The 22,313-nt window shown below is 49.7% G+C and overlaps 5 protein-coding genes across 5 annotated transcripts; all 5 read right to left on the reverse strand.

The window, feature by feature from the left end:
- Window positions 1-2,955: 2,955 nt before the first annotated feature.
- LOC118258557 (keratin-associated protein 5-4-like) lies at window positions 2,956-3,240 on the reverse strand. Its single transcript, XM_035567417.1, has one exon. It carries the CDS (start codon window positions 3,238-3,240, stop codon window positions 2,956-2,958), a length of 285 nt encoding a protein of 94 aa, XP_035423310.1.
- A 1,827-nt stretch (window positions 3,241-5,067) lies between these two features.
- LOC118258477 (keratin-associated protein 5-10-like) lies at window positions 5,068-5,733 on the reverse strand. Its single transcript, XM_035567344.1, has one exon. The coding sequence runs from the start codon at window positions 5,731-5,733 to the stop codon at window positions 5,068-5,070; it is 666 nt and encodes a 221-aa protein (XP_035423237.1).
- Window positions 5,734-7,788: 2,055 nt separating this feature from the next.
- On the reverse strand, window positions 7,789-9,259 carry LOC118258479 (keratinocyte proline-rich protein-like). Its single transcript, XM_035567346.2, has 2 exons — window positions 9,168-9,259; window positions 7,789-9,055 (listed from the first exon to the last, which is right to left on the reverse strand). Exon 2 carries the CDS (start codon window positions 9,016-9,018, stop codon window positions 8,419-8,421), a length of 600 nt encoding a protein of 199 aa, XP_035423239.1. The 5' UTR covers window positions 9,019-9,055; window positions 9,168-9,259; the 3' UTR covers window positions 7,789-8,418.
- A 2,474-nt stretch (window positions 9,260-11,733) lies between these two features.
- On the reverse strand, window positions 11,734-17,380 carry LOC118258493 (keratin, ultra high-sulfur matrix protein-like). Its single transcript, XM_035567354.2, has 3 exons — window positions 16,838-17,380; window positions 12,657-12,751; window positions 11,734-12,169 (listed from the first exon to the last, which is right to left on the reverse strand). The coding sequence occupies exons 1-3, from the start codon at window positions 16,946-16,948 to the stop codon at window positions 11,938-11,940; spliced, it is 438 nt and encodes a 145-aa protein (XP_035423247.1). The 5' UTR covers window positions 16,949-17,380; the 3' UTR covers window positions 11,734-11,937.
- A 3,328-nt stretch (window positions 17,381-20,708) lies between these two features.
- LOC118258474 (keratin-associated protein 5-1-like) lies at window positions 20,709-21,620 on the reverse strand. Its single transcript, XM_035567340.1, has one exon. It carries the CDS (start codon window positions 21,618-21,620, stop codon window positions 20,709-20,711), a length of 912 nt encoding a protein of 303 aa, XP_035423233.1.
- Window positions 21,621-22,313: the final 693 nt, after the last annotated feature.

Raw genomic sequence — 22,313 nt, forward strand, 5'->3', positions numbered from 1 at the left:
CGCCTTCATCGTGAAGGATTTTCTGCTAAAACCTAAGCCAAACCCGCCCTCTTTCACTTAAAAACCACTGCCCCTTGTCCCATCACTCCAGGCCCCGGTAGAAAGTGTATCCCCCTTGTTCTCATAACCTTCTTTGTGTATGGAAAGGCTGCAGTGGGGTCTTCCTGGAGCCTTCTCCAGGCCAACTCCCCCAGCTCCCAGCCTGGCCCCACAGCAGAGGTGCTGCAGCCCCTGAGCAGCCTCACGGCCTCCTCTGGCTGCGCTCCAGCAGCCCAATGTCTGCCTTGTGCTGGGGACACAGAGCTGGTCGTGGTGATGTCCTGGACCTGCGTCACGTACACCTGTTAAAAGGTCTAGGGGAGCTCTTAAACACCCACAAACCCAGAGATGTTTCTGGAAGTACCAGCAATGCCTTTGGCACTGTAGAGCTCCACCTTAATAGCAGATGGATGGGTACCACTGCTGGCTGGGTTCTGCTAACCTAGCAGGAATGGGATGCAGTTGTGAAGAAAGAAGCTCCTATAAAGCTTTTTATTGGCCCAACAGTTTTCTGCCTTTGTGAGAAGGACCAAAAGCATCTGGGATTCTTATTTTTGGAAGGGGGAAGATCTGCCCTAGGTAGTGATCCCGGATGAGCAAGGTGCATAATTATGTGGTTAACTTTCAGCCTGTGATTAATGCCGGAGTGGCAGCACCGGTGGCTGCTTTGAGGTCACGAGCGGAGGAGAAGGGCTCCCATGGGTGCTGCCCTTGGTGACGTGCGGCGGCCTGCGGTGGGCGCTGTGCCTTGGTGAGCTGGCAGACCCCAGGGACTTTCTCCAAGCTGGTAGCAACGTCATTTTTTGAGCCCTTTTCTCCCCAATTAGCTCATAATTGGCCAACAAATCCAAGTGTTATTTTGATTAACGCACAGACCCACAGGAGCCTTGAGGCCAGGCACCGTGTTTGCAATGAGAGCTAATTACAAGCAGTAATTTGGGATAGTCCTTGTACCTTCCCTCTACCTCCTCTGCTTGGGCTCTGGGGATGTGCCGAGGACCACAGATCTCATTTCGCCATTTTCTGCAACTACTCGTGGAAGATATTTCAGTTATTGCATAGGCAGTGAATAAAAGACTAGAATCAGTACTGTGAACAGTCAGCCGAAATAAGGAACTGCTGAGATTTTGCCAGAGCTTGGCAAACACTGGCTGACCACCAGCAAGGTTGAAGTATTTCGCCTGCCTGCAGAGATGCTCAAATCATGGCTACCAAAGGGCTCCCCGTCCTCCACCATGTTCATTGCACTCGAGGGCTGTGTAGTATTCTTGGTCCAACTCTGCTGCCTTTTATTTTCTTTCTCCATGCATTAAATTTCTCCGTTTAAGTTTTTATGCTACTCCCAGACCCCCACGACAGCCATGGACCCATCCCCTCTTTGCTCACACTATTATGAGACGTGGTGTGCTTTGGGGAATGGCTATAAAACCAAGAAAACCCAGGCGTGGAAGTATCTCTCCAGCCCTGGTGTCAGCTCCTGCTTTGAGACCTGGTACTTGAGCCTTTTGTTAAGATGCTGCCCATCCCGAGCAGTTCCTCATCCAGAAAACATCTGACACATTTGCTGCTACCTAAAGGTGGAGGATTTTTAGAAAGGTGGGAGGGCAGGGCAGAGTTAATGAATCAGGCACGTAATCTAAATGCTTCTTTTGTGTTGCTTAATTGCTGTTATGAGCTAGAACAGTGCCAGGGCAAACTGTCCTCAGGTTTGATTGCTTCTTTTTAATTGTATTTTGTTCTGACTTTAGAAGAAATATAGTAAGTGTTTTCTGTGAATAAAAGGTTAAGTGTAATTTTTAGCTCTGGACATTGTGCTGTGTTCAGTTCCTCACATTTTTGTTGAACTGAGTTTGTTAAAGATCAGCAACCCTGGGCACCTCTAGGTTTTGTGCATGTCCTCCTTAGCATGCCTTGAGAATGGGACTTTTAATTGGGGCGTAAGGCACAAACCCACAGAACCGGCTTTTTCAATCAATTCAGTGCTCCTGCGCCAAGCACAGCCTGCCCAGGGAGTTTGTTTCTGTCTGCACCCTTTTCAGCAATGCCAGATATTTCTGATCATCGTGACACACTCAGGAATCATCTTACAAGGGCAACAACCATTTCATGAACGGCAGCAGCAGACCAATAAATTACACAATTCCATTTAATTACGTGCTGAGAAGAAATTTATCAGTTCATCATGTACCACTAGCATCGTGCTACACCCCTGGCTCGACCCAGGGCTCTCCAAGCACTGGGCAGGGGGCTTCTGGGAAGGTTGGCTGGGGGGATTGTCACTGGCACTGTGGAGACGCCTGCCCTGGGGATGGTGCCTCAGGGGGGCAGATGGTGATGGAAGGGGTTTCTGCCACCATCCCCTCATCCCAGAGGACTTTTTCTGTGTCCACCACTCTGTGTGTCCGGAGCTGGTCCCAAAGTTTTGAGCAACACATCCTATGGGGTCTCGGTAGGAAGATGGTGTGGAGGAGAGCAGCCTGCACTGTGGATGTCTGAGCCAGCCTCTGAAAATACCAGCATTTGAAAATATTTATTTTCCTTTTTTCATTAGGAGCCCATAAAGGAGACAGTGGCAGTGCCCACCCCATTGCTTGGACCTGGGCAGGGTCAATTCAGGGCCGTTAAACAAGCACAAGGTGTTGTAGCATCGTGATATGAAATGAAAGGGGAAAGAAAAACCATGAGCACAAAACTGTCAATGCACTCCAAACGGTTATGGTTCATTTATTGTCAAAGACTGATACAGAGAAAACCATGTCAGACTGAATATGCACAGCGCATTTCTGGCACCCACGGATAAGCTCATCAGAGGTACAAGACTGGCCAGGAGAGGGAGAAGAGACATTGCATTTTATGATTGCTGGGAGACATGCAAGGATTTTAGAACACGTGCACAACATGCAGGCACTGACCCGATCACTTCATCTTTGACATTTGATAAATTTGCTGCTGACAATCTTGTGGCTTTCCGTGGCATGATCCCCCCCTGTTTCTGTGGCATCCGGATCCCTCACTGCTCCCGTGGCACCCAGATCCCCCTGTGCTCCCATGGCACCCAGATCCTCTGCTCCTGTGGCATCCGGAACCCCCGCTGCTCCCATGGCATCCGGATCCCCCGCTGCTCCCGTGGCACCCTTCACTGCTGTGGCACGAGGATCGCTCTTGCTGGTGGCACTGGTCGTTGTCCTGGCGGGAGCACATCTTTGCAGGCCTGTTAGAAAGACCGTCACCTTGGAGTGGGTGCAAAGGCAAGAGGCACTGCTGTGTCTGCCAGCCAGCAGCAGCAGTCCCGTTACATGGGATTACATATCAAGAATAAATTCTCATTATAAACCAGGTTCTTGAAGAATAGAGAAAATCTAGTGATGCATACCCCTAACCCTAACCCTTCCACCCATGCTTAGCAAAGATGTAAGATAAATGTTAAAGCACTCAGGGACTAGTGAGAAGTGGTGTCCAGAGTCCAGCACTTGAGTTGAAGAGTTCTGACCTCAACAGCCTGAAGCAGAAAGTTTTAAGCTTTTTCTAGTTGCTTTCTGTTATTCACGTACAGAAGGAGAAGACAATGTAGCCAGAAGGACTGAGCTACTGCGAGCAGAGACAGGCACAGAGATGAGAAGTGTAAGAGAAGTGGCCAAGGACAAAGTTGGCGATAATCTTTTGACACAGGAGTTTCAGCTGGACTTACTGTGTTCAGCAGGAGCTCGAGAGGAGACGTGAAGCTGAGAGAACGAGGAGAAACAGCCCGTGGGCTGTGCTGTTGGGCTGCACAGGGCTGGGACAGCCCAAGGAGCCGTGCTTGGGATGGGGGCTGTGTGATCCTCGATGTGTCACGGCATCAGCCTCTGCGCCTGGGCAAGGAAGAGCCCAGCGAGGAAGGCTGGCATGTCGAGAGCCCCACGCGTGCACTGATAAAGCCTCAATTCCAGTAAGGGGCACCTTGCACCTGCATTGTCTCCTTTTCCTCTCCAGGTTGTGCTGCAGGAGAAATCTCCACCTCTAACACTGCCAAGCAGCTGACTGCGATGTGTCACATCCTGCAGGCTGGGCCGGGCAGGACGCCGGGCGATGGGGACATTGGAGGCTCTCACCTGGGCTGGGTGAGGTGCGAGGAGCCTCCTGGGACATGAGGCTGTGAGTCACTGGCTGCAGGTCCCTGCTTTGCTGCCAGCAATCCCCCTGGGGAGCTCCTCTAACCCCCATGACCTGGCCCTACACGGGGCTGGGGGCCTTTTGCCCTGCTAAAGAGAGCAGGTCCAGCCAACTCCTCCCCTGCCTACAGCCACGCTTCTGATCCCCATTTGGCTTGTATTCTTGGCTAAACGGTCCCCATTCCTCCCCCAGCTCAAAGGCTCCATCCCTGAGAGGTCTCACCCCTCCCTGACCTTGTGCAGTACCCATCAGAGTGGCACCGAACGTTGCTGAGCTCCGGATGCCCAGGATGCAGAGGGCAATGAATGAAATGATGTGCCAAGCAGAACTCTTCTTTTTACATCTCTGATGAAGTGTGTGCGGTGATTTTTTTTTTCATGTTAATATATTAGTATTTAATTGCTGGGTTGCACACAGAGTCTGTGATGAAAACTGTTAGCTTCTTCTCAATAGGGAAGGTGTGCCTGCAGGAGGAATAATGTGAAACCTGTCTGAATCAACCAGGAGCCTTGAAGTCAGGGTGAACGGGGATGCTGCAGACATCAGCTTCCACCACAGGAAGGGTCAGAAGCAATTCAAAGGGATGAAGTAGAAAACACTGATACAAGGGGGTCAAGAGCTATACTTTTTATTGCCTCTGCATCTGCTGTGAAAGAACTGTGGGACGTGAATCGATCACAGTGCAGGGTGTTTCATTACAAGATGAGGAAGAGCACTTAATATTTCACACTGAGACAGTGGGTTACATCTTCAAAGCACGTTACAAGCAAGATGACAAGAAGAGTGGAAATCCTTGAGTGATACAGGACATGCCGAAAACTGGGGCAATGTTGCGAGGATGAGAAGTTTCCCGTTCATCCCCACTCCTCGCGTCTCCTATTTTATTTTCCGGGCTGGCACTTTGCAGACCTGCTGCTTCTGCTGGCTGGGGACACACTTTGCCACGGGCACACAGCCTTGCTGCACTGGGACGGGGCAGGTGGGCAGTGGGCAGATCTGTGGGACCCGCTGCACTGGCTTGCTGCAGCACGGCTGGTACCCCGAGCTCTGGCGGGTCTCGTGGCATCCTCCTCCGTAGGACGTGTGGCACCTCTCAGAGCACACCGACCTCCCGTAGCCGTGGCATCCCCCGGTTGAGCCGTAGCTGTAGGTGGGTCTCCTGACACAGCTGGAGCTACCACCTCCATGGCATGAACCTGAGGACGTGTGGCACCTCTCAGAGCACACCGACCTCCCGTAGCCGTGGCATCCCCCCGTGGAGCCGTAGCTGTAGGTGGGTCTCCTGACACAGTCCCCGCCTCCGTGGCACGAATCAGCTGCTGTGTAGCTGTGGCACCGCTCGGAGCAGACCGGCTGCCGGTAGCCATAGTGCCGGTAGTTGTGCCCCCTCATTCCTTCCACGCCTTCGCCGTCGCACCCCGAGGAGCAGGTCTCGTAGCCGTAGTGAAAGGGCGTGCGCCGCGTGTCCAGCCAGGACCCTGAGGGGTCGTACCAGGTCGAGTTCAAGTTGAAGTAGGATTCCCTTCCAGAGGAGTATATCATGGTGGAGTTGTAGGGAAAATCTGAAAAACACATGGAGAAGCTTGCATTTTCATCTCTATTTTCATTTAACTTCCCATAAGCTGCTTTGGTGTCCCATGCACAGGCCAGCCTTGCTTATCTTGAAAGCCAGGATCTAAAGAAAGTCCTTGCTGTCACCCAGTATGTCCAAACCCTATTTCTGAGCTTACCCTTATTTTTTTTCCTGTCTCCAAGAACAAAAGCAGCCATATGGCACTGCAGCACATAGCGGCATTGCTGAAAATCCTGAACCCAAGTTCCCCAAAGGCTTCTTTTGTGGCTTAGCCCACCATCCTCTAGCCCTTGTGTGAGGAGCACAGTCTAAAGGAAGGTGCTAGTATGCCCAGTATGTGACCTCCTGAATCCAGACACCCATCCAAAAATGAACCCAGGTGCTCCGAGCTGTCTTACCCAATTCACAAGGAGAAGGCAGACACTGAGCAGGGGAGCAGATTGTGAGAGGCAAAGGGACTGAGCCCTTTTATACAGTTCCCAGTCTTCCCCTTGTAAATGAAACACACTGCAGGAACGAGGACTAAATTATTTATTGACAAAACATCCCCTCCATTTGGATGCTGTTCCCAGGACTTGGCATGTTCTGCTTGACTCATGATTCTTGATAAGTATCTCTTAATTATACCATAGTTACTGTGTAGTGCACATAAAGGACTCACAGAGTTTAAGCCACACATAGGCTATATGAGGCAGGTAATATCGTACTTATTCACCAGCTCCAGAGGACCGAGACACCGCGTGGAGGCTAATGGGTGACCTATGAGTCAGGAGCCTCCATGTGCGCGATGTTATCACCCCGGTGTTCCCACTCTGCTGCCCACGGGGAGCATTTCCAGGTGCCTGAAGCACAAACAGGGGACTGGGAAAAGCCAGCACAGAGCCACCGAGGGCAAATAATGCTGATGGGTTTCGGTGATGATGATGATGATGATGTCGGTTCTGTGGATGGGGAGTGCAATGGATGGCACTGCCTTGACTTTTGCAAGGCTTTCGGCACAGTCTGGCACAGCAGCCTTGTGGTTAAACTGGTGGAGGTATGGCCTGGAATGGGTAAACTACACGGTAGGTTTAACATTGGCTGATGCTTGCTGACATCTTCATTAATGCCCTGGATGATGAGATGGACTCAGCAAGTCCACAGGTGGCACCAAATTAGGGTGAGCGCCCCAAACTGCTGGACGACAGGACCTGGGCAGGCTGGAGAGAGTTCTGTGGCTGGGATGGGTGAAAAGCAGCTTCGAAGACAAGAGAGAGCAGAGCCAAGCTGGAGATGTGAGGGCTGAGCTGGCCTGCAGGCTTTCCGTGGCAGGTTTTCTGCCCTAAGTAAGTATGAATTATTTTTTTCCCCCCGATTTTCCTCGGGGATTGCTAGTGGGGATCCTTGGGGCTATACTAAGGCAATACAAAGAAAAAACACTGGGTATTTTAATGCACATAGTGAAAGGCTTTTCTGCTAAAGTGAGAGAGAAGCAGCACATTAGCAGTGTGTCCGTGGGGGAAGAGCCTGACCCGCACCTTCCTGCACCTAGGGAGAACATTCCTGGCATGCTCAGACACACCTCACGTGCTGAGGCACACGCTTCATTATCCTGATTAGCACTTATATGAGGGACAGCCTCCCAGTGCGGTGTTACTGCCTAACTAATGGAGGTGATGGAACACATTGTGGGGCAAACAGTTTGTGCTGAGATCACTTACTGGAAGGGTGCGTGATGGGCAATGGTGAAGTCCACCCATCGGTCCTCTGGTGGGTAACCACCATGAGGAAAATTTCACAGCACACAGCTGAGGTCAGCCTGGTGAAACTTCCATAGCCAGAGCTGAAGTTGTCATGTGTGAACTCGAGTTTTGTTTTTAACTTCATAGATATCCTCGTGAGAACTATAATGACCTTTAATATCTACTCATTGTAATGTCAGTGATATTTCTGGTGAAAAAGAAAAAGGAACCAAGTGTCAAGTAATTTTTGTCAATTTTATTCTTGAATACACAGGGAGAAAGTAAAATTGCAGGAGTCCCTGGTGCTCCTGACGTCACAGTGCACAGTGTGTGCCTTTTCCCAGTACAGTCCTGTCCCTGTTTAGGAACAGCCTTGAAATCACAGTCCGCTGAAGCTGCGAGAGAAGGAGCATCTGTCGCAGGCTGCTTGCACCTCCTTGTTCTGGCTTTTCTTGCTCAGTTCATCAATCCCCTCTGCTTGCCTTCTCACCAGAGGGGAGAACCAGCAACTCCCAGCAAAGGAGGAGCAAAATAGGCTTTGGGTGATTAAAGCCTGTTCCCTGGTGGGGGAAGGCCCTGGGAATTTCACAGAATCACCAAGTGGTTGGGGTTGGAAGGGACCTTAAAGCCCACCTTGCTCCAACCCCTCTGCAGTGGGCAGGGACACCTGCCTCCAGCCCAGGCAGCCCTCAGCCCCATCCAGCCTGGCCTTGGGCACTGGCAGGGATGGGGCACCCATAGGCAGCCTGCGCCAGGGCCTTGATTTAAAGTGTCGGTGCTGGGGTCAAGCAGGGGACCACAGTCCCTGAATCCAGGGCACGCAGAGCAGCAGGCAGAAAGCAGAGCTGAGAGCACCAGCAGTTTGAGCAAAAAGCGGGGCATCTCCACGCCGAGCAGCGGCATAGGGGGAACACGCTGGGGAGGGCCCCCTCCTCATTTCTTCTGCAGGCAGGGGGGCAAGAGAGGGACCTGTTTGTGCTGGTGCTGGCTGGGATGCTGCACAGCAGGGGGGCAGCAGTGCTGGATGGGTGGGCGGCAGTGCTGGATGGGTGGGCGGCAGCGCTGGATGGGTGGGCAGCAGCACGGGACGCAGGGGCAGCGGCTCTGCAGTGGCCAGGGATGCAGTGGGACGGGCAGGCAGGGCTCTTGCACGGGGCACTGCTCCACTCTCCTGCGGGGCTTGCCGCAGCTCCCTGGCTCCTCGCTCTGCAGCGGCGGCCGATACTGCTGCAGAGGCCGGCGGTGGATTTTAATGGGGGGGCGGCAGGGTTGCACGGGGCTCAGCTCCACCCGCCGACGGGGTTTGCCAAAACTGCAGCGTTGCTGTGGCGGGCAGCAGTTCTGGGGCGGGCAGGGCTCCGGCAGCTGGCAGGCTTGCGGCACGCTCTGGCAGGACCCCTCAACGTCGCGGCTGAGGCTGCCGGGGTCATGGCAGGGGGACAGGTCCGTGACGCCCATGGGGCTTTCGTGGCAGCCGCAGATGGAGTCGTCGTGGCACAAATCCTGGTCATCCTCACCTTTACGGTAGTGCATCTTGTGGCAGAGATGTCCAAGCCCTCGGGGATAAAGTCTGAGAAAAAGAAAACAATTGAGTTTTTATTTATTTATTTATTTATTTTTTAATTGGCTGTTTCTATGAAAAAATGTTAGTAATCTGAGGCAGTGGAGGGAATCCAACTCACCCTGAGACCGGTGACAGACGGGCTGAGCAGGGTGTCTGAGTCCTGAGGTCCGTGCTGGAGCCAAAAGCTTTTATATGCAGCCGTGCTCTCTTGGCAATGAGGCATGCCATGGGAATTAATAGCTGAGCAGTGAGTGCCACTTCTGCATGTATATTTTTTCTGGCACTTGCTATTGGATTAATCAGCTGCAATTAGCATCTCCCTCGCTGTAACGTCAGCTTAGCTCTTTGCATATGCATTGGCCATTAACTAATTTGTTCTCCCATCGGTCATGTTCAAATAGGCTGTTACCCAATGTCAGTCAGATGGGATCCTGGGATAAGGATACCTGGAATGCCGTGATGCTGACTGGTGTGTGCAAAAAGAGCCTCTTGTGGCAGTGGGAAAGACACCTACAGGTCCAGGGCTCCTGATGTCCATTCCCATGTCCCAGCACCCTACTGCTGAGACTATGAAATGAGGTGTCAGAGCAGAGGTGGGCAAACAGAGATGGGTTTTGATGGGATTCAAAGAAAGTAGAGAGAAATCTAGCATACAAATAAGCTTCCTGCAAAGTAAAGTTTTTTTTTTTAAAGGAAAATTTGGAATAAGAAATAAATTATTTTTTCATTAGTAAGTGATTGGTTTTTCAACTCCATTTCAGCCTAACACCACCCTGGCCAACCCTAAACCAGGAGTCTTTGTGTTCATGGAGCTGGGGTTTAACCCCAAGCCACTCTTTGGCCTTTTCACCCACAGCTGGAAGTCCAGCCTGGTGCTTCAATAACATGCTCGATGCAGACAAGAGGAATTTTCTGACTCTCCATGCTTTGTGCCATGGCACTGTGGTCTGCAGCTGGCACAGGGGCTACACTCAACTATCATTCCTGCTCGAATAAAACTATAGTGGGAAAACCTCTTTTTTTAATGCTAACTTTGTGAAACTGCCATGTCACTGCTGTGCCAAACACACTGGCCTGTGGAAATAATAGGAAATTTCCTGGGGGATTCCCACAGCTCTCCCCTCTCTCGCCCCTGGTGTCCTTCCTGTTCGGCTGGGTGACTTTGGACCTCTCCCATGTGCATGGTCCTGGAGTACCATCACCTAATTGTTTGTGCCCAGAGAGCCTTTGGCAGGCACCTGGGCACGGGGTCAGGCTGTGGTGGGGATGTCCTTTCCCCCATTTTAAGGAGTTAATTCCTTTCCAAGTGAGAAGTGGCTCAGCCAAGTGAGCAGGTACAACACCAAAAGCCCTTTTATGCTCTGCAAATCTGGAATGAGGACAACCCAGGGCGCTGCTGACCTCACGAACTAACAACGCCAGGCTTTGTCAAGTGCCACATCCGCCTTCTGACAGTTCTGCTTTGACTCACTGTCCGTGGAGCTCCTCCTCTGTGCATTTCTGTGGATGGTCAAGGCATTTTTTAAATGCCAGCAATGTATCTTGCACAGCAGCCCCGGGCTGTCAGTGCAAAAGGAATTTCCATGCACTCACTCCACAGCAGGGCTCTGGAAGAGATGCTCAGAGATTTGTCCAAGTGGCGGTTGGGTTTGAATCACGGGGAAAAGCATGTGCAGAATTCGGGGGTGTGACTGCAGGGCGCGTGCTCCGCTGCTGCTGAGATAATTTATTCTTCAGCTACAGGAAAAATATAATTGCCTTGCAGGAAGGCACAGGACTTGCATGTAGAGGTAAAAAACCTTAGTTAGGGGCCAACTAGGACTTTTGATTTATAGCTCATTACTGCATTGTCATGATTACGCTGTTTCTACAGAACTTGGATTTTTTACATTAACAAAGATGTTTTGGAGTCACTTCTGTTCCCAAGGGCTTTGCAAATCATGAAGTGCAAATATTTCACTTCTGAATCTCACCTCTTAGAATGTGCCACATTTCAATAGAACCCCAGATGGAATTAGATAGCATTTCTGAATCCTTCAGGCCAGACTTGGATCTTTACATCTTTCAGTGGCTCTCTCCCTGCACCATCTGTCTTCAGATGAGACACTTGCTGGTCTATTTAACCTCATTGATAAGACATTGGGTCTTTAAGAAGCTTGCTTTAAAGCTCAGCAAATTTACTGGGAAGGGTTCCATTAACAAAAAAGACCCTCAGCTCTAGCCTTAGGATGATACAGATGCTTCTATTGCAGACTGTACATCTTATAAGCAGGGGGAAGATAACACAACACTGCATGGCCTGTCACTTAATGCTCTGACACCAGCAAGTGCTGCTTTTCCTCAGGTGAGAGGCTGACCCAGGTTCACTGCATATCCTGGGGTGCTGCCATCAGCAGCAGGCTGAATAGTTGAAAAATTCCCCGTAATCAGAAACTAAGCAGGTGCTAAAGAAGTCCCAGATCAGAGCTACAGCTTAAAAGGAAAAGATAAATGAATGAACAGAGACCAGAAGCTTGCAGTGTCATAAGCCACAGCTTTTATTGTCTTTCATGAGTAATTGGAGATTAAAGCAAGAAAGAAGAACATGATATATCAACAGCATTAAGCATACTACACACCAAGAGGAAAAACTAACAGCAGGACTAACGCTTACAAAGGAAAATCACACTGATCAGCGTGTAGAAACTTCAAAGCACGTTACAGGCATTTGGTGATTAAAGGCAAGTAAAGAAAAGGAGAGATCTGCAGTCTAGCAGAGGAGGAAGAGCACTTAGGGCCATATCCATATCCATATCTATTTCCAAGGTGGAGCGAGCCAGGTGGGAAGCAGCAGGCATTTCTGCAGCAGAGGAGGTGAGCACAGCCCTGCCTCCCTCGTGCCCAGGGATTTAGTTGCCACAGCAGCCACCACCACTGCCACCGCAGCAGCCTCCGTTGTTCATGGTGTAGCAGCAGGTCTGCATGGGCATGCAGCAGGTCATGGGGCAGCAGCACTGCGAGGGGTAGCAGCACGGCGTCTTGCAGCACTTCGGGCTGCTGTAGCAGCAGACGGTGTAGTTATTTCCACCGCAGCATCCACCGCAACCTCCGTTGGGCATGTTGTTGGTAGTGTAGGCAAAGCTGGAAAGCAACAAAAAGAGTCAGGCTGTGACCAGGAGCAGGATATTTGGAAATGCAAAATCATTCAGTGCTCTGCTTATGCTAAACTCAGAGATTCTAGGAGCTGAAACCCACTGTTATCTTTATTTAATTTTTTTTTTTTAGTAAATCTTGGTTATAACTCCTGTCTTTTTGCTGCCATGTAGATGCTCACCTGCTTGCACCAGAGCATCCCTAGTACATTAGCAGTGCTACCAACACAGTGCAGACAGTCCTGGGCCAGAAACACTCTCAGACCCTTTGCTCTGCATGGCCCTGCTGGTACACCTGCAGCCTCTACATCCTAAGGCTTTGAATTTTTCCCCATAATTCCCAGTACACTCTTCATAAAGCCCAGCTTTAGCCAAAGACCCAGTCCAGAGACCCATCTATATTTGCTATTGTTATAAGATACTCATAGCGTTTTCCTTTAGCGAAGAGGAAGGAAGATCGAGATGTTCTCACTTACCCTGTTGAACGGTGAGGAGAAGTGAAGGGAAGAGAAGATGAACGAATGAAGTGAGCTGGGCCTGGAGACCTTTTATAGTCCTGGGCACCATCCTCCTGGAAATGAGACAGCCATTGACCATTCAGACTTCCCTGTTTACTAACACAGACCCATACTTTTTAGCTATACGTGTCTTCTGCTATTTACTCTTTGCCTTATTATTTGTGATCACTACCTTTGTTTTGCCTCATAACTATTTAGCCTGCAGATAATCAGAGGGCTCCTATGAATACTAATGAATTTGTCCTCTCTGCAGCCTTGCATGGGAGCTAAAAAATGCATCCTTGCATCCGTTTGACGAATGCAGATGGTGACGGCCAGAGATGCTAAGGGACTTACTCAGCAGCGGCTAGTGCTGAATCAGTGTAAGAGCCCAAAAGAAGCCCCCAGGTCATGTCTTTTGGGCACATGATGGGTTGCTTCACCAGACTGGTGTTTGAGAGAAATATTTGGCAGATGTCATGAAAATAGGTATGCTTGTTACTGGTCACAGGACGTGCATGTGAGGAGGGAGCGACAAGACCACGTGCGTGGGACATGTCAGGAGGCACGCCAGTTCCTGGGTCTGTCACCCACACATGACTCTGCACAAGATCATCGTTCCCTCCTGCTTGCCGAGAGCATCTTGGTGTTGTCCTTTGGCTTGCCCAAACTTCTGCAAATCCTCCAGCCTGCAGGTTCAGGTTTGCATGTGGGCATTACCAACACAGGCTGGACAAGAGTCCTTCAGTTCCTGCTGTGCTTTGCCAGTTCTGCTTCCCTAGGAACATTTTCTAAGACTCTAAAGTGAATTGGCTTCACTTCAGAATATTTTGCATTTTAATTAAAAAGTCAAGGGACTGCCTGTGCAAATGGTAATGCAGCGAGGCATAGCTCTGGGGCCAGGTGTAATGCATAATAGCCTCAGGAAGTCCAGTAAGGCCAAGTGCATGCTCCTGCACCCGGTGGGGGTAATCTGACTGGGTGGTGGATGGATTGAGAGCAGCCCCATTGGAACAGCAGATTGGAACAGCAGGGCGAGGTAGGGGATTGTCCCCCTCTGCCCCGCTCTCATGAGCCCCCCCTGCAGCACCATGTCCAGCTCTGGGTCCCCAGCATGATGCGGGTGTGGGGCTGTTGGAGCGCAGCCAGAGGAGGCCGTGAGGCTGCTCAGGGGCTGCAGCACCTCTGCTGTGGGGCCAGGCTGGGAGCTGGGGGGGTTGGCCTGGAGAAGGCTCCAGGAAGACCCCACTGCAGCCTTCCATACACAAAGGGGGTTATGAGAATGAGGGCGATACACTTTCTACTAGTGCCTGGAGTGATGGGACAAGGGGCAGTGGTTTTTAAGTGAAAGGGTGCAAGTTTGGCTTAGGTATTAGCAAGAAATCCTTCACGATGAAGGCGGTGAGATCCCATTGTGCAGGCTGCCCATACAGGTTGTAGATGCCCTGGCAATGGGAGTGTTCAAATCTGGACTGGATGGGGCTTCCACAGCCCAGTCTACAGGAAGGTCTCTGCCAGCGGCAGTGTGGTTGGACTAGGTGATCTTTAAAGGTCCCTTCCAACCCAAACCTTTCATGATGCTGTCATTTCAAGACAAAATGTCCCTCCCCCCTCCTTCCCTTGCATCTGGCTAAAATGCCCTTGTGTGCTGGAGCCCTGGCACTGATCTGCCCCAGCTCTTCTCCAGCTCCTTGGTCCTCACAGGGGTCATGGAGCTACATGGAAGGCAGAGACTCAGAAGCGATGCAGGAAGGGATGTTGCTCAGGTGGAATCATTTTCTGGGAGGGAGAGAGGGAGGCAGGAAGTTCAAGGTAGGCAGAACCATGGAACACTCAGCCACGGTGAATAAATGCTTATTTAACACCGGCCATGGCCTCCCATGCACTTTGCTGTGGGGCTGAATGCTGGCAGGAACACAGGGTATTTGGGAGGAATTTTTTACACGGCTGAAAATTGCAGCTCTTGTCTGAAGGCTTGGGAACATTACCCTGAGAGGAGCGCTGCCTAATGAGAGGATGGTGGAGCCTGCCTGGTGAGTTCCCTGCTGCTGCCCAACATCCTCCAGCATCCCCAGGGCATTCTGGATCTGGTTGCTTCTGGCTGAGCTGCTGCCAGCCCCAAGGATGCTAGCAGGGACCCTGGTTTGCTTTCTGCACAGCGCAAAGAAACAGGCTGTGGTTTTAGTGCTGTTTCACCCCTGCAATAAATCCAGCCAGCTCCTTTCCATGCTTTCCTGAATGAGAGTAATTCCTTGAGCAAAACGCTGGAGAAGTAACTTGTAATTGCAAGTCCTCCAGCCAGGGTAGAAGAATATGCATGGCATTTCCTCTCCAGCAGATCCCCTCTGAGGAGGCATACATTGCCTGCCCATGAGAACTGACTAATTTACAGGGAACTAGTGGGGCAAAAGAAAAGGGGCACATTTCACTTGTGCCTTCAGCAGGGAAGTTCTCATTTGCAAATCCTGCAGCTGTAAGAAGGGAGGATCTAGGTGGGCACTTCCCATCTGTGTCAGCAATGTCCAGCCATGTGGGTAAACTGGATACTCATGGACTTTGGTGAGTGGGCTGCAGATCCTAATGCAGTGAAGGGACTGACATGGGGTGGAAACAGAACCGGTAAAGGGCATTAGACGCAGACTGAGGACTGTAGCGCATGTCTTGCATGCTGTGTTTTAATAAAATTCTTACTGATCCAGCCACTGCTTGAAGATGGTAGAGGCTTCTCACCATTTCTTCTGACCACTCAGCTCCCAATCTGGCAACCCAGACATTTTAGCAAAGGCAAGGCCTCCTTCTCATAAACGTTAAACTGCTTATAGGAACTCTCTATAGGTACTTAATTAGACCTATAGGTGGTTTAAATACATGGAGCTTTCCAAGTTGTGATGTGCCTGTGCCAGTGTTCCAGAAGAAATTCACATCCTTGTAAGTTTATGTATTATTTTCATCCTATTTCTTTGTAGTTTTAAAGTGAGAGTAGAAATGCTGATTGCACAGGTGCCAGACACCCAGCTTATATTAGAATAGACTCATGCACAAGCTCAGAGCTGCATCAGGGATGCAATGATTCTCTTTATGTGGTCAAAGCCCCCTTAGTCAACACCTTCTAGAGAGTAGTATGCCATTGCCAGAAGAAAATGCAAAGAGAATGTGGTAGATGTGGTGATACACTCCAGGTGCACCAGCTAGTAAACAGATAACCACCAGAAGTTTTGCAGTGTCATGAACTAAAGGTTTTATTTTATTTTTTCAGGCAGACTGAAGCAAAACAGTGATGAAAACAACATCCCACACACCAAGAGGAAAAACTAACAGCAGGACTAACGCTTACAAAGGAAAATCACACTGATCAGTGTGTAGAAACTTCAAAGCACATTACAGGCATTTGGTGATTAAAGGCAAGTAAAGAAAAGGAGAGATCTGCAGTCTCCAAGCAGAGGAGGAAGAGCATTTAGGGCCATATCCATATACACATCCATATCCATATCCAAGGCGGAGTGAGCCAGGTGGGAAGCAGCAGGCAGTGCCACAGCAGAGGAGGAGAGCGCAGCCCTGCCTCCCTTGTGCCCAGGGATTTAGTTGCCACAGCAGCCACCACCACTGCCACCGCAGCAGCCTCCGTTGTTCATGGTGTAGCAGCAGGTCTGCATGGGCATGCAGCAGGTCATGGGGCAGCAGCACTGCGAGGGGTAGCAGCACGGCGTCTTGCAGCACTTCCGACTGCTGTAGCAGCAGACGGAGTAGTTATTTCTACCGCAGCATCCACAACCTCCGTAGGGCATGTTGTTGGTAGTGTAGGCAAAGCTGGAAAGCAACAGAAAGAGTTTCTTTTTCTCTGCCCGAATTTCACCACTGATTAAACCTTGCTTATCCCCAGGTTTATCCCATACTGGATGGATGGTGTAGTCCTTTCTGTCCAGAATCCCAAGATAGCCTGTCCCTGAGATCTCCACATTCTGGCTTTGGCCAGCAGTGTAATTGGCATAGTGGCCAACACTGGTTCCATCAGAAAGAAGCCACCCAGATGGATCCCCAAACCAATCCCTCCAAATTGGCCCCAAACAAGACAGTGTAGGAAATCATGGATGACTTCCTACAAAGCACACAGAAATACAGTAGAGTGCAAAAGAGAAGGCAAGCAATAAACTCCAACTTACCCTGTTGACCAGTGAGGACAAGTGAGAGGAACACAAGGAGTGAATGAAGAGCTCTGTGATGGGCAGCCTTTTATATGGTTCAAAACCACCACCCGCCTGGAAATGAGGCATTTTTCAGCAATTCTGACTTCACTGTTTACCACCCAGTATATGCCTCTCACGTGTCTTCCGGTACTTAATCTTTACCTCTTTCTGTTTGCTCACCACCTCAATTCTGCACCATAATTAGTTGTACATATGAACAACAGGTGCAAATTTTCTAATGAATTTACATTAATGGGAATTGGAGGTAGCTATAAAGTATTCCCATCCACTTCCTAAGGAATGACCTTGAGACACAGAAGCACCTAACAATTTGCCTGGGGGAGGTGGGTGCTGAAGCAGTGGGAGAACTGTGTCTGGAAGTAGGAAATGTCATCGCTCACGTGTCCCCTCTGAGCTTGGCTGTGATTCTGGGGGCCAGTGGAAACTATTGGTAAATGTGAATCATTTTTTCCTGCCTCTGAGAGGTGGCTGTGTGTCCAAGTTGACTGAAAAAATTATCTTTTTTTCAGACTTGTGCTTAGGTCTCTCACCATGGTGCTTTGTCCTCACACCTCCACTTTTTATTTCTTGCATAGTATTAAAGATTTTTTTTTTCATTTTCACTCATAAAGGGCTCTACTGAGTCTATATTAAGCAGCTTTCAAAGCCACAGTGCACGCATTTTAGCTTTCCTCTGTGTTGTTTCTGTATACTTCATTTTCTGAGATTATTTCTAAGGCCTGTGAGACTGAGATAACTTGTCTTTCATGATATTCATGCTGATTAAATTTGAGGGTTTCATACTAAGAATTTGATTCTACATCCTTGTTTGCAAGTATGATATTCAACTCCCCTGTACCCCTGATGCTCACCTGGTATCTCACAGGTGCTCTGGGCTCAGGCATCTATCAGCACCTTTTCAGCGATTGCCTCTAGCTGTTATGGATGCAACGAGCTAAGGCCAAGGCTGCTGTGCATGCAGAGTTCTGCCAAACAGTCAGGAGGAGGCAGATAAGATGGGCAGAATGTGGCCACAGCGTGTCTGCAGACGACAAAACTGGGGGAATTGGCAGATACACCAGAGGATCATGCTGCCATCCAGAGGGACCTGGACAGGGTGGAGAAACGGGCTGGCAGGAACCTCACGAAGTTCAATAAGAAGTGCAAAGTCCTGACCCTGGGGAAGATCAGCCCCAGCACCAGGACATGCTGGGGGCGCCTAGCTGGGAAGTGGCCTGGAAGAAAGGCCCTGGGGCGAACACAAGCCAGCAGCGTGCCCTTGGGCAAAGAAGGCTGATGGTGTCCTGGGCTGTGTTAGGCCCCACATTGCAGCAGGTCGAGGCAGGGGATCCTGTCCCTCTGCTCAGCACTGTTGAGGCTGCAGCAGGCGTGCTGGGACCCCAGTCCAGGAGAGGCTTGGGGAGAGTCCCATGGAAAGGCCAGGGCCTACTGGGGAGAGTACCATGAAGGCCACCATGGTGCTGAAGGGCCTGGAGCCCCTCTGCTGGGAAAGGCTGAAAGCTGGGGCTGATCAGCCTGGAGGAGAGGATGCTCAGGGGGATCCCATCCATGACCATGTCAGGGCCAGGCTCCTGCCAGTGCTGCCCAAGGCCCAGACAAGAGGCCCTGGGCACAACCTGGAGCACAGGTTTTGTTCGAGCACCAAGAAACAATTCTGTACTGACTGGGGACTGAACATGGGTTGCCCAGAGAGGCTGTGGAGTCTCCTCCTTGGAGATCTTCAAAAGCTTCTGCACATAGTCCTGAGCGGCCTGCTCTGGGTGTCCCTGCTTGAGCAGGGGTTGGACCAGATGGACCCAGAGGTCTCTTCCCACCTAGACAATTCCCTGATTTTGTGATTGTGTTGGAATGAATGAAGATGTTATGAAACAGGCTTGAGGATGAGCAATAGAGCTGTGGTCACGTGCAGAGTCAGGACAGCTCCATGTGAAAAGAAGCTGCAGATAGTTTTCATATGAGGAGAGGGAATAACAATGTAAGATTGGAGTTCCAAGATGCTGAGGCAGCACCTCAGAGGCTGCCGTCATGTTCAGCAGACTCTGAATGTGTGGCTGGAGTGACAGCAGGAGATCCATGCTGGCTGGGACATGTAGTTTCTTCCCAAGCTGCGAACATGATCTATGACGTTGGGTGTCCCTGCTGGAATTGTCCCCCGGGGACCATTGGTCACACAATAACATGCAGATACCTGCCTGCAGGAGGTAATACCCCATTGTGGAAACCCTCAAACATGTCATCATGTCATCATAAATCATTCATTGCCTTTTTATCGGCCATTATTGCTGTCATGTTGGCCAAGACGATCCCTGTGTAGAAATGGATGTGAACCCTGCAGGACTGTTGCTAAACAGGGTTTTATACAGGTATTGAGGAGATACTGGGATTTAGTGCTTATTTGGTCAGAAATACCTTCTACACTAAATCCCTGTTACATACCATGCCATGTCTTTGTAAACTTCCATGGTGGTTATGTGAGTTTGGGAGTGGCAGCACCTTTGTGAACTGGGAGGAATCTGTGATGGCAACTTTTCCAGCATGTGCTAAAATTAATATTCACAAGATTTTCTTAACAGAATGCACTTCTGATATGGTATTCTATAATATGGTATAGGATATCCTTCTGCCAGTGTATTGGAAATGATTTATCTCTTAATCAAAAACTCCTGAAGACTTGAATAATCTTTTCAGGAGAGTCTAAGGTGGTAAAGATTATTCTAATGCAAACTTGTGTATACCTTCATAGTGTATACTATGAAGGCTTGGTTGAGAGAAGCACTCAAGACAGTGCTCAAGGCATTTTTCTGAGACATGCAATTCAGAGCTGTGTCCTGAATTTTAATAGTAAAGGAAGTCCCAGCCAGGTAGAGAAGGCATTGTTGACTAATGTGTGTGCTATTTGAGGAATGGAGCTTTTAAGTTCTGTGCTAGCACTTGGGTTTCATTCCAGTGCTTGTAATCCAGGAATGCCACATAGGAAAATCTTTGCTAATATAAAACTAATCCACCAATTAAAGGTGCTCTCTAAATTTTGTTTTCAAAGGTGTTAGTGGAAGAAGATGCTGTCTCCTGTTCAGTGAGTAGTGAATTCCTCTCAGTACGTATCAAAATGTCCATTAAAATATCAGGGATGGGGTGGTGTGTTTTCAATGTTGGAATTATGCATACTTTTTTCAGTCCTTTGAGTTTTATTTACCTTAACCACTTAGTTTTATAGTCAAAATTGAGCTGAGTATCTGAGGCAGAGGTGCAGTAAGTGCAAGAAGGTATCACACTGCTCTGTTCTCTTTAGAAATGGCATAATTCATGCCAACAGGAAGCAAAGCTGAGCGGTTATTCGTTTTCTAAATGTTCTTCCCCTCTATGGGAGCATATTTGTAACCCTTGGGAGTCTGATGATGATGTAGAAAATGACACCAGAACAAGGACCCATTCTAGGCAAAGTGATGTAAGAACAACCAAACAGGGTATTTTGCGTTTTGCTTAATGCCAAGTTTTATTGTCTACAAGTCAAGAGAGAAAATGAAGAATGATGACATTAACAGCAAAAGTATCCCATGTCCCATATACCAAGAAGAGAACTAGCAGCCACAATAATATGTAAGATCTCTTTGCCTTGCACCATGGGTGACATATTCAAGTGCATTGCAGATCTTCGATACTTAAAGGAAAGAAGAAAGAAGAAAACCAGAAGAAAATTGCTAGGCAGTTACTCCGTCATCATGTGAAACAGAAGTGAACGATGGTCAGGTTTTCATCCCCTTGTGCCTGTTCTTGTTGTGCACCAGAAATGGGAGCCAGCAGACTGCTTTTCCTACCCGGAGTTGGCTCAGCAGCACTTCTTGATTGTGGTGCAGCACTGCTGGATGGGAATGCAATACTTTCTCATGGGGGAGCAGTAATTCACAGGGCTGCAGCACACCACAACAGGCTTCTTCTTCACCACGTAGGAGCAGCAAGACAGACATCCAGAGCAACAGCAGGGGCGGCAGCCACAGCAGCAAGTCCGCACGCATTGCTGGCCACAGCAGCAGCAGCAGGGCTTCTGGCATGGGTCACAGCAGGACTGCTGGCAAGGGTCACAGCAGGGCTTCTGGCAAGGGTCACAGCAAGACTGCTGGCAAGGATCACAGCAAGACTGCTGGCATGGGTCACAGCAGGGCTTCTGGCAAGGGTCACAGCAGGACTGCTGGCATGGGTCACAGCAAGACTGCTGGCAAGGGTCACAGCAGGGCTTCTGGCACGGGTCACAGCAGGACTGCTGGCAAGGGTCACAGCAGGGCTTCTGGCAAGGGTCACAGCAAGACTGCTGGCAAGGGTCACAGCAGGGCTTCTGGCAAGGGTCACAGCAGATGGACTGCTGGCATGGGTCACAGCAGGGCTTCTGGCATGGGTCACAGCAGATGGACTGCTGGCATGGGTCACAGCAGGGCTTCTGGCAAGGGTCACAGCAGATGGACTGCTGGCATGGGTCACAGCAGGGCTTCTGGCATGGGTCACAGCAAGACTGCTGGCACGGGTCACAGCAGGGCTTCTGGCATGGGTCACAGCAAGACTGCTGGCATGGGTCACAGCAGGACTGCTGGCATGGGTCACAGCAGCAAGACTGCTGGCATGGGCTGCAGCAGACAGTCTTCTGGCATGGGTCACAGCAGACGGTCTTCTGGCAGGGACTGCAGCACACCGTTTTGCTCTTCACAACAGAGCAGCATCCAGTAGAGCAACATCCACTTTGGCACATGTTGTTTGTAGTGTAGTCCAAGCTGGAGGGAGCGAGGATCTGAAATACAGTTTACATACAGATACAATCCATCTTTACAAGTTTATACATGTGTTTTATTTTGGCGTACAAATGCTGCTGTCTAGCCTCATGGGTGATAGCCATACCACACTTCACTTCCTATTTAATTGTATTGAGTTGCCCAAAAAAGACCTTTATAGAAATTGAGCTATCTGGCGCTATCCCAGTGATATTTCTGCATCTTTTGAACTATCCTGGGTGTTACCTTCCCTGTGCTGATCATTGAACATCACCTGCTGAATTCTCATCCCAAGAAGCCTGTTTTCCACTCCCAAGGCCTGAGCTCTCTCCATCAACTGTCTTTTGCAGTAAGCAATAGACCAACAGACTTGGAAAGTCTGGATTTCAGACGGAGTTGTAGAGCAGATACAAAAGCACATTTACATCCATTGCTTGACCAAAGCCAAATGAGAACCGTTGTCAGCAAAGAACACTAGGTAACACTTACCTTGCTAACTGAGTGGTTCAGTTGAGTGAGGAGCAAAGGGACGGGGAGACCTTTTATTTAGCTCGACATGGCCCTGACGGAAATGAGGTACCCCAAAGCAATTCGTGATTTACCCACTAAGCCTATACTTATTTGTTGAATGTGCCTTCATCTATTTAGTCTTTGCCTCATTATTTTTGACCAAC

Source organism: Cygnus atratus, chromosome 28, assembly GCF_013377495.2.
Source record: "Cygnus atratus isolate AKBS03 ecotype Queensland, Australia chromosome 28, CAtr_DNAZoo_HiC_assembly, whole genome shotgun sequence".
Taxonomy (NCBI): domain Eukaryota; kingdom Metazoa; phylum Chordata; class Aves; order Anseriformes; family Anatidae; genus Cygnus; species Cygnus atratus.

What these genes read in the sequence shown, in the direction of transcription:
- LOC118258557 (XM_035567417.1), bottom strand. Translation starts at nt 3,240, where the DNA reads ATGTGCTCCCGCCAGGACAACGACCAGTGCCACCAGCAAGAGCGATCC.
- LOC118258477 (XM_035567344.1), bottom strand. Translation starts at nt 5,733, where the DNA reads ATGATATACTCCTCTGGAAGGGAATCCTACTTCAACTTGAACTCGACC.
- LOC118258479 (XM_035567346.2), bottom strand. Translation starts at nt 9,018, where the DNA reads ATGCACTACCGTAAAGGTGAGGATGACCAGGATTTGTGCCACGACGAC.
- LOC118258493 (XM_035567354.2), bottom strand. Translation starts at nt 16,948, where the DNA reads ATGCCTCATTTCCAGGCGGGTGGTGGTTTTGAACCATATAAAAGGCTG. An exon ending in TGTCCTCACTGGTCAACAGG is followed by an intron (nt 12,752 to 16,837) that starts GTAAGTTGGAGT and finishes TCTCATTTCCAG; the next exon opens with GAGGATGGTGCCCAGGACTA. An exon ending in TCTCCTCACCGTTCAACAGG is followed by an intron (nt 12,170 to 12,656) that starts GTAAGTGAGAAC and finishes GTTGCTTTCCAG; the next exon opens with CTTTGCCTACACTACCAACA.
- LOC118258474 (XM_035567340.1), bottom strand. Translation starts at nt 21,620, where the DNA reads ATGTGCCAAAGTGGATGTTGCTCTACTGGATGCTGCTCTGTTGTGAAG.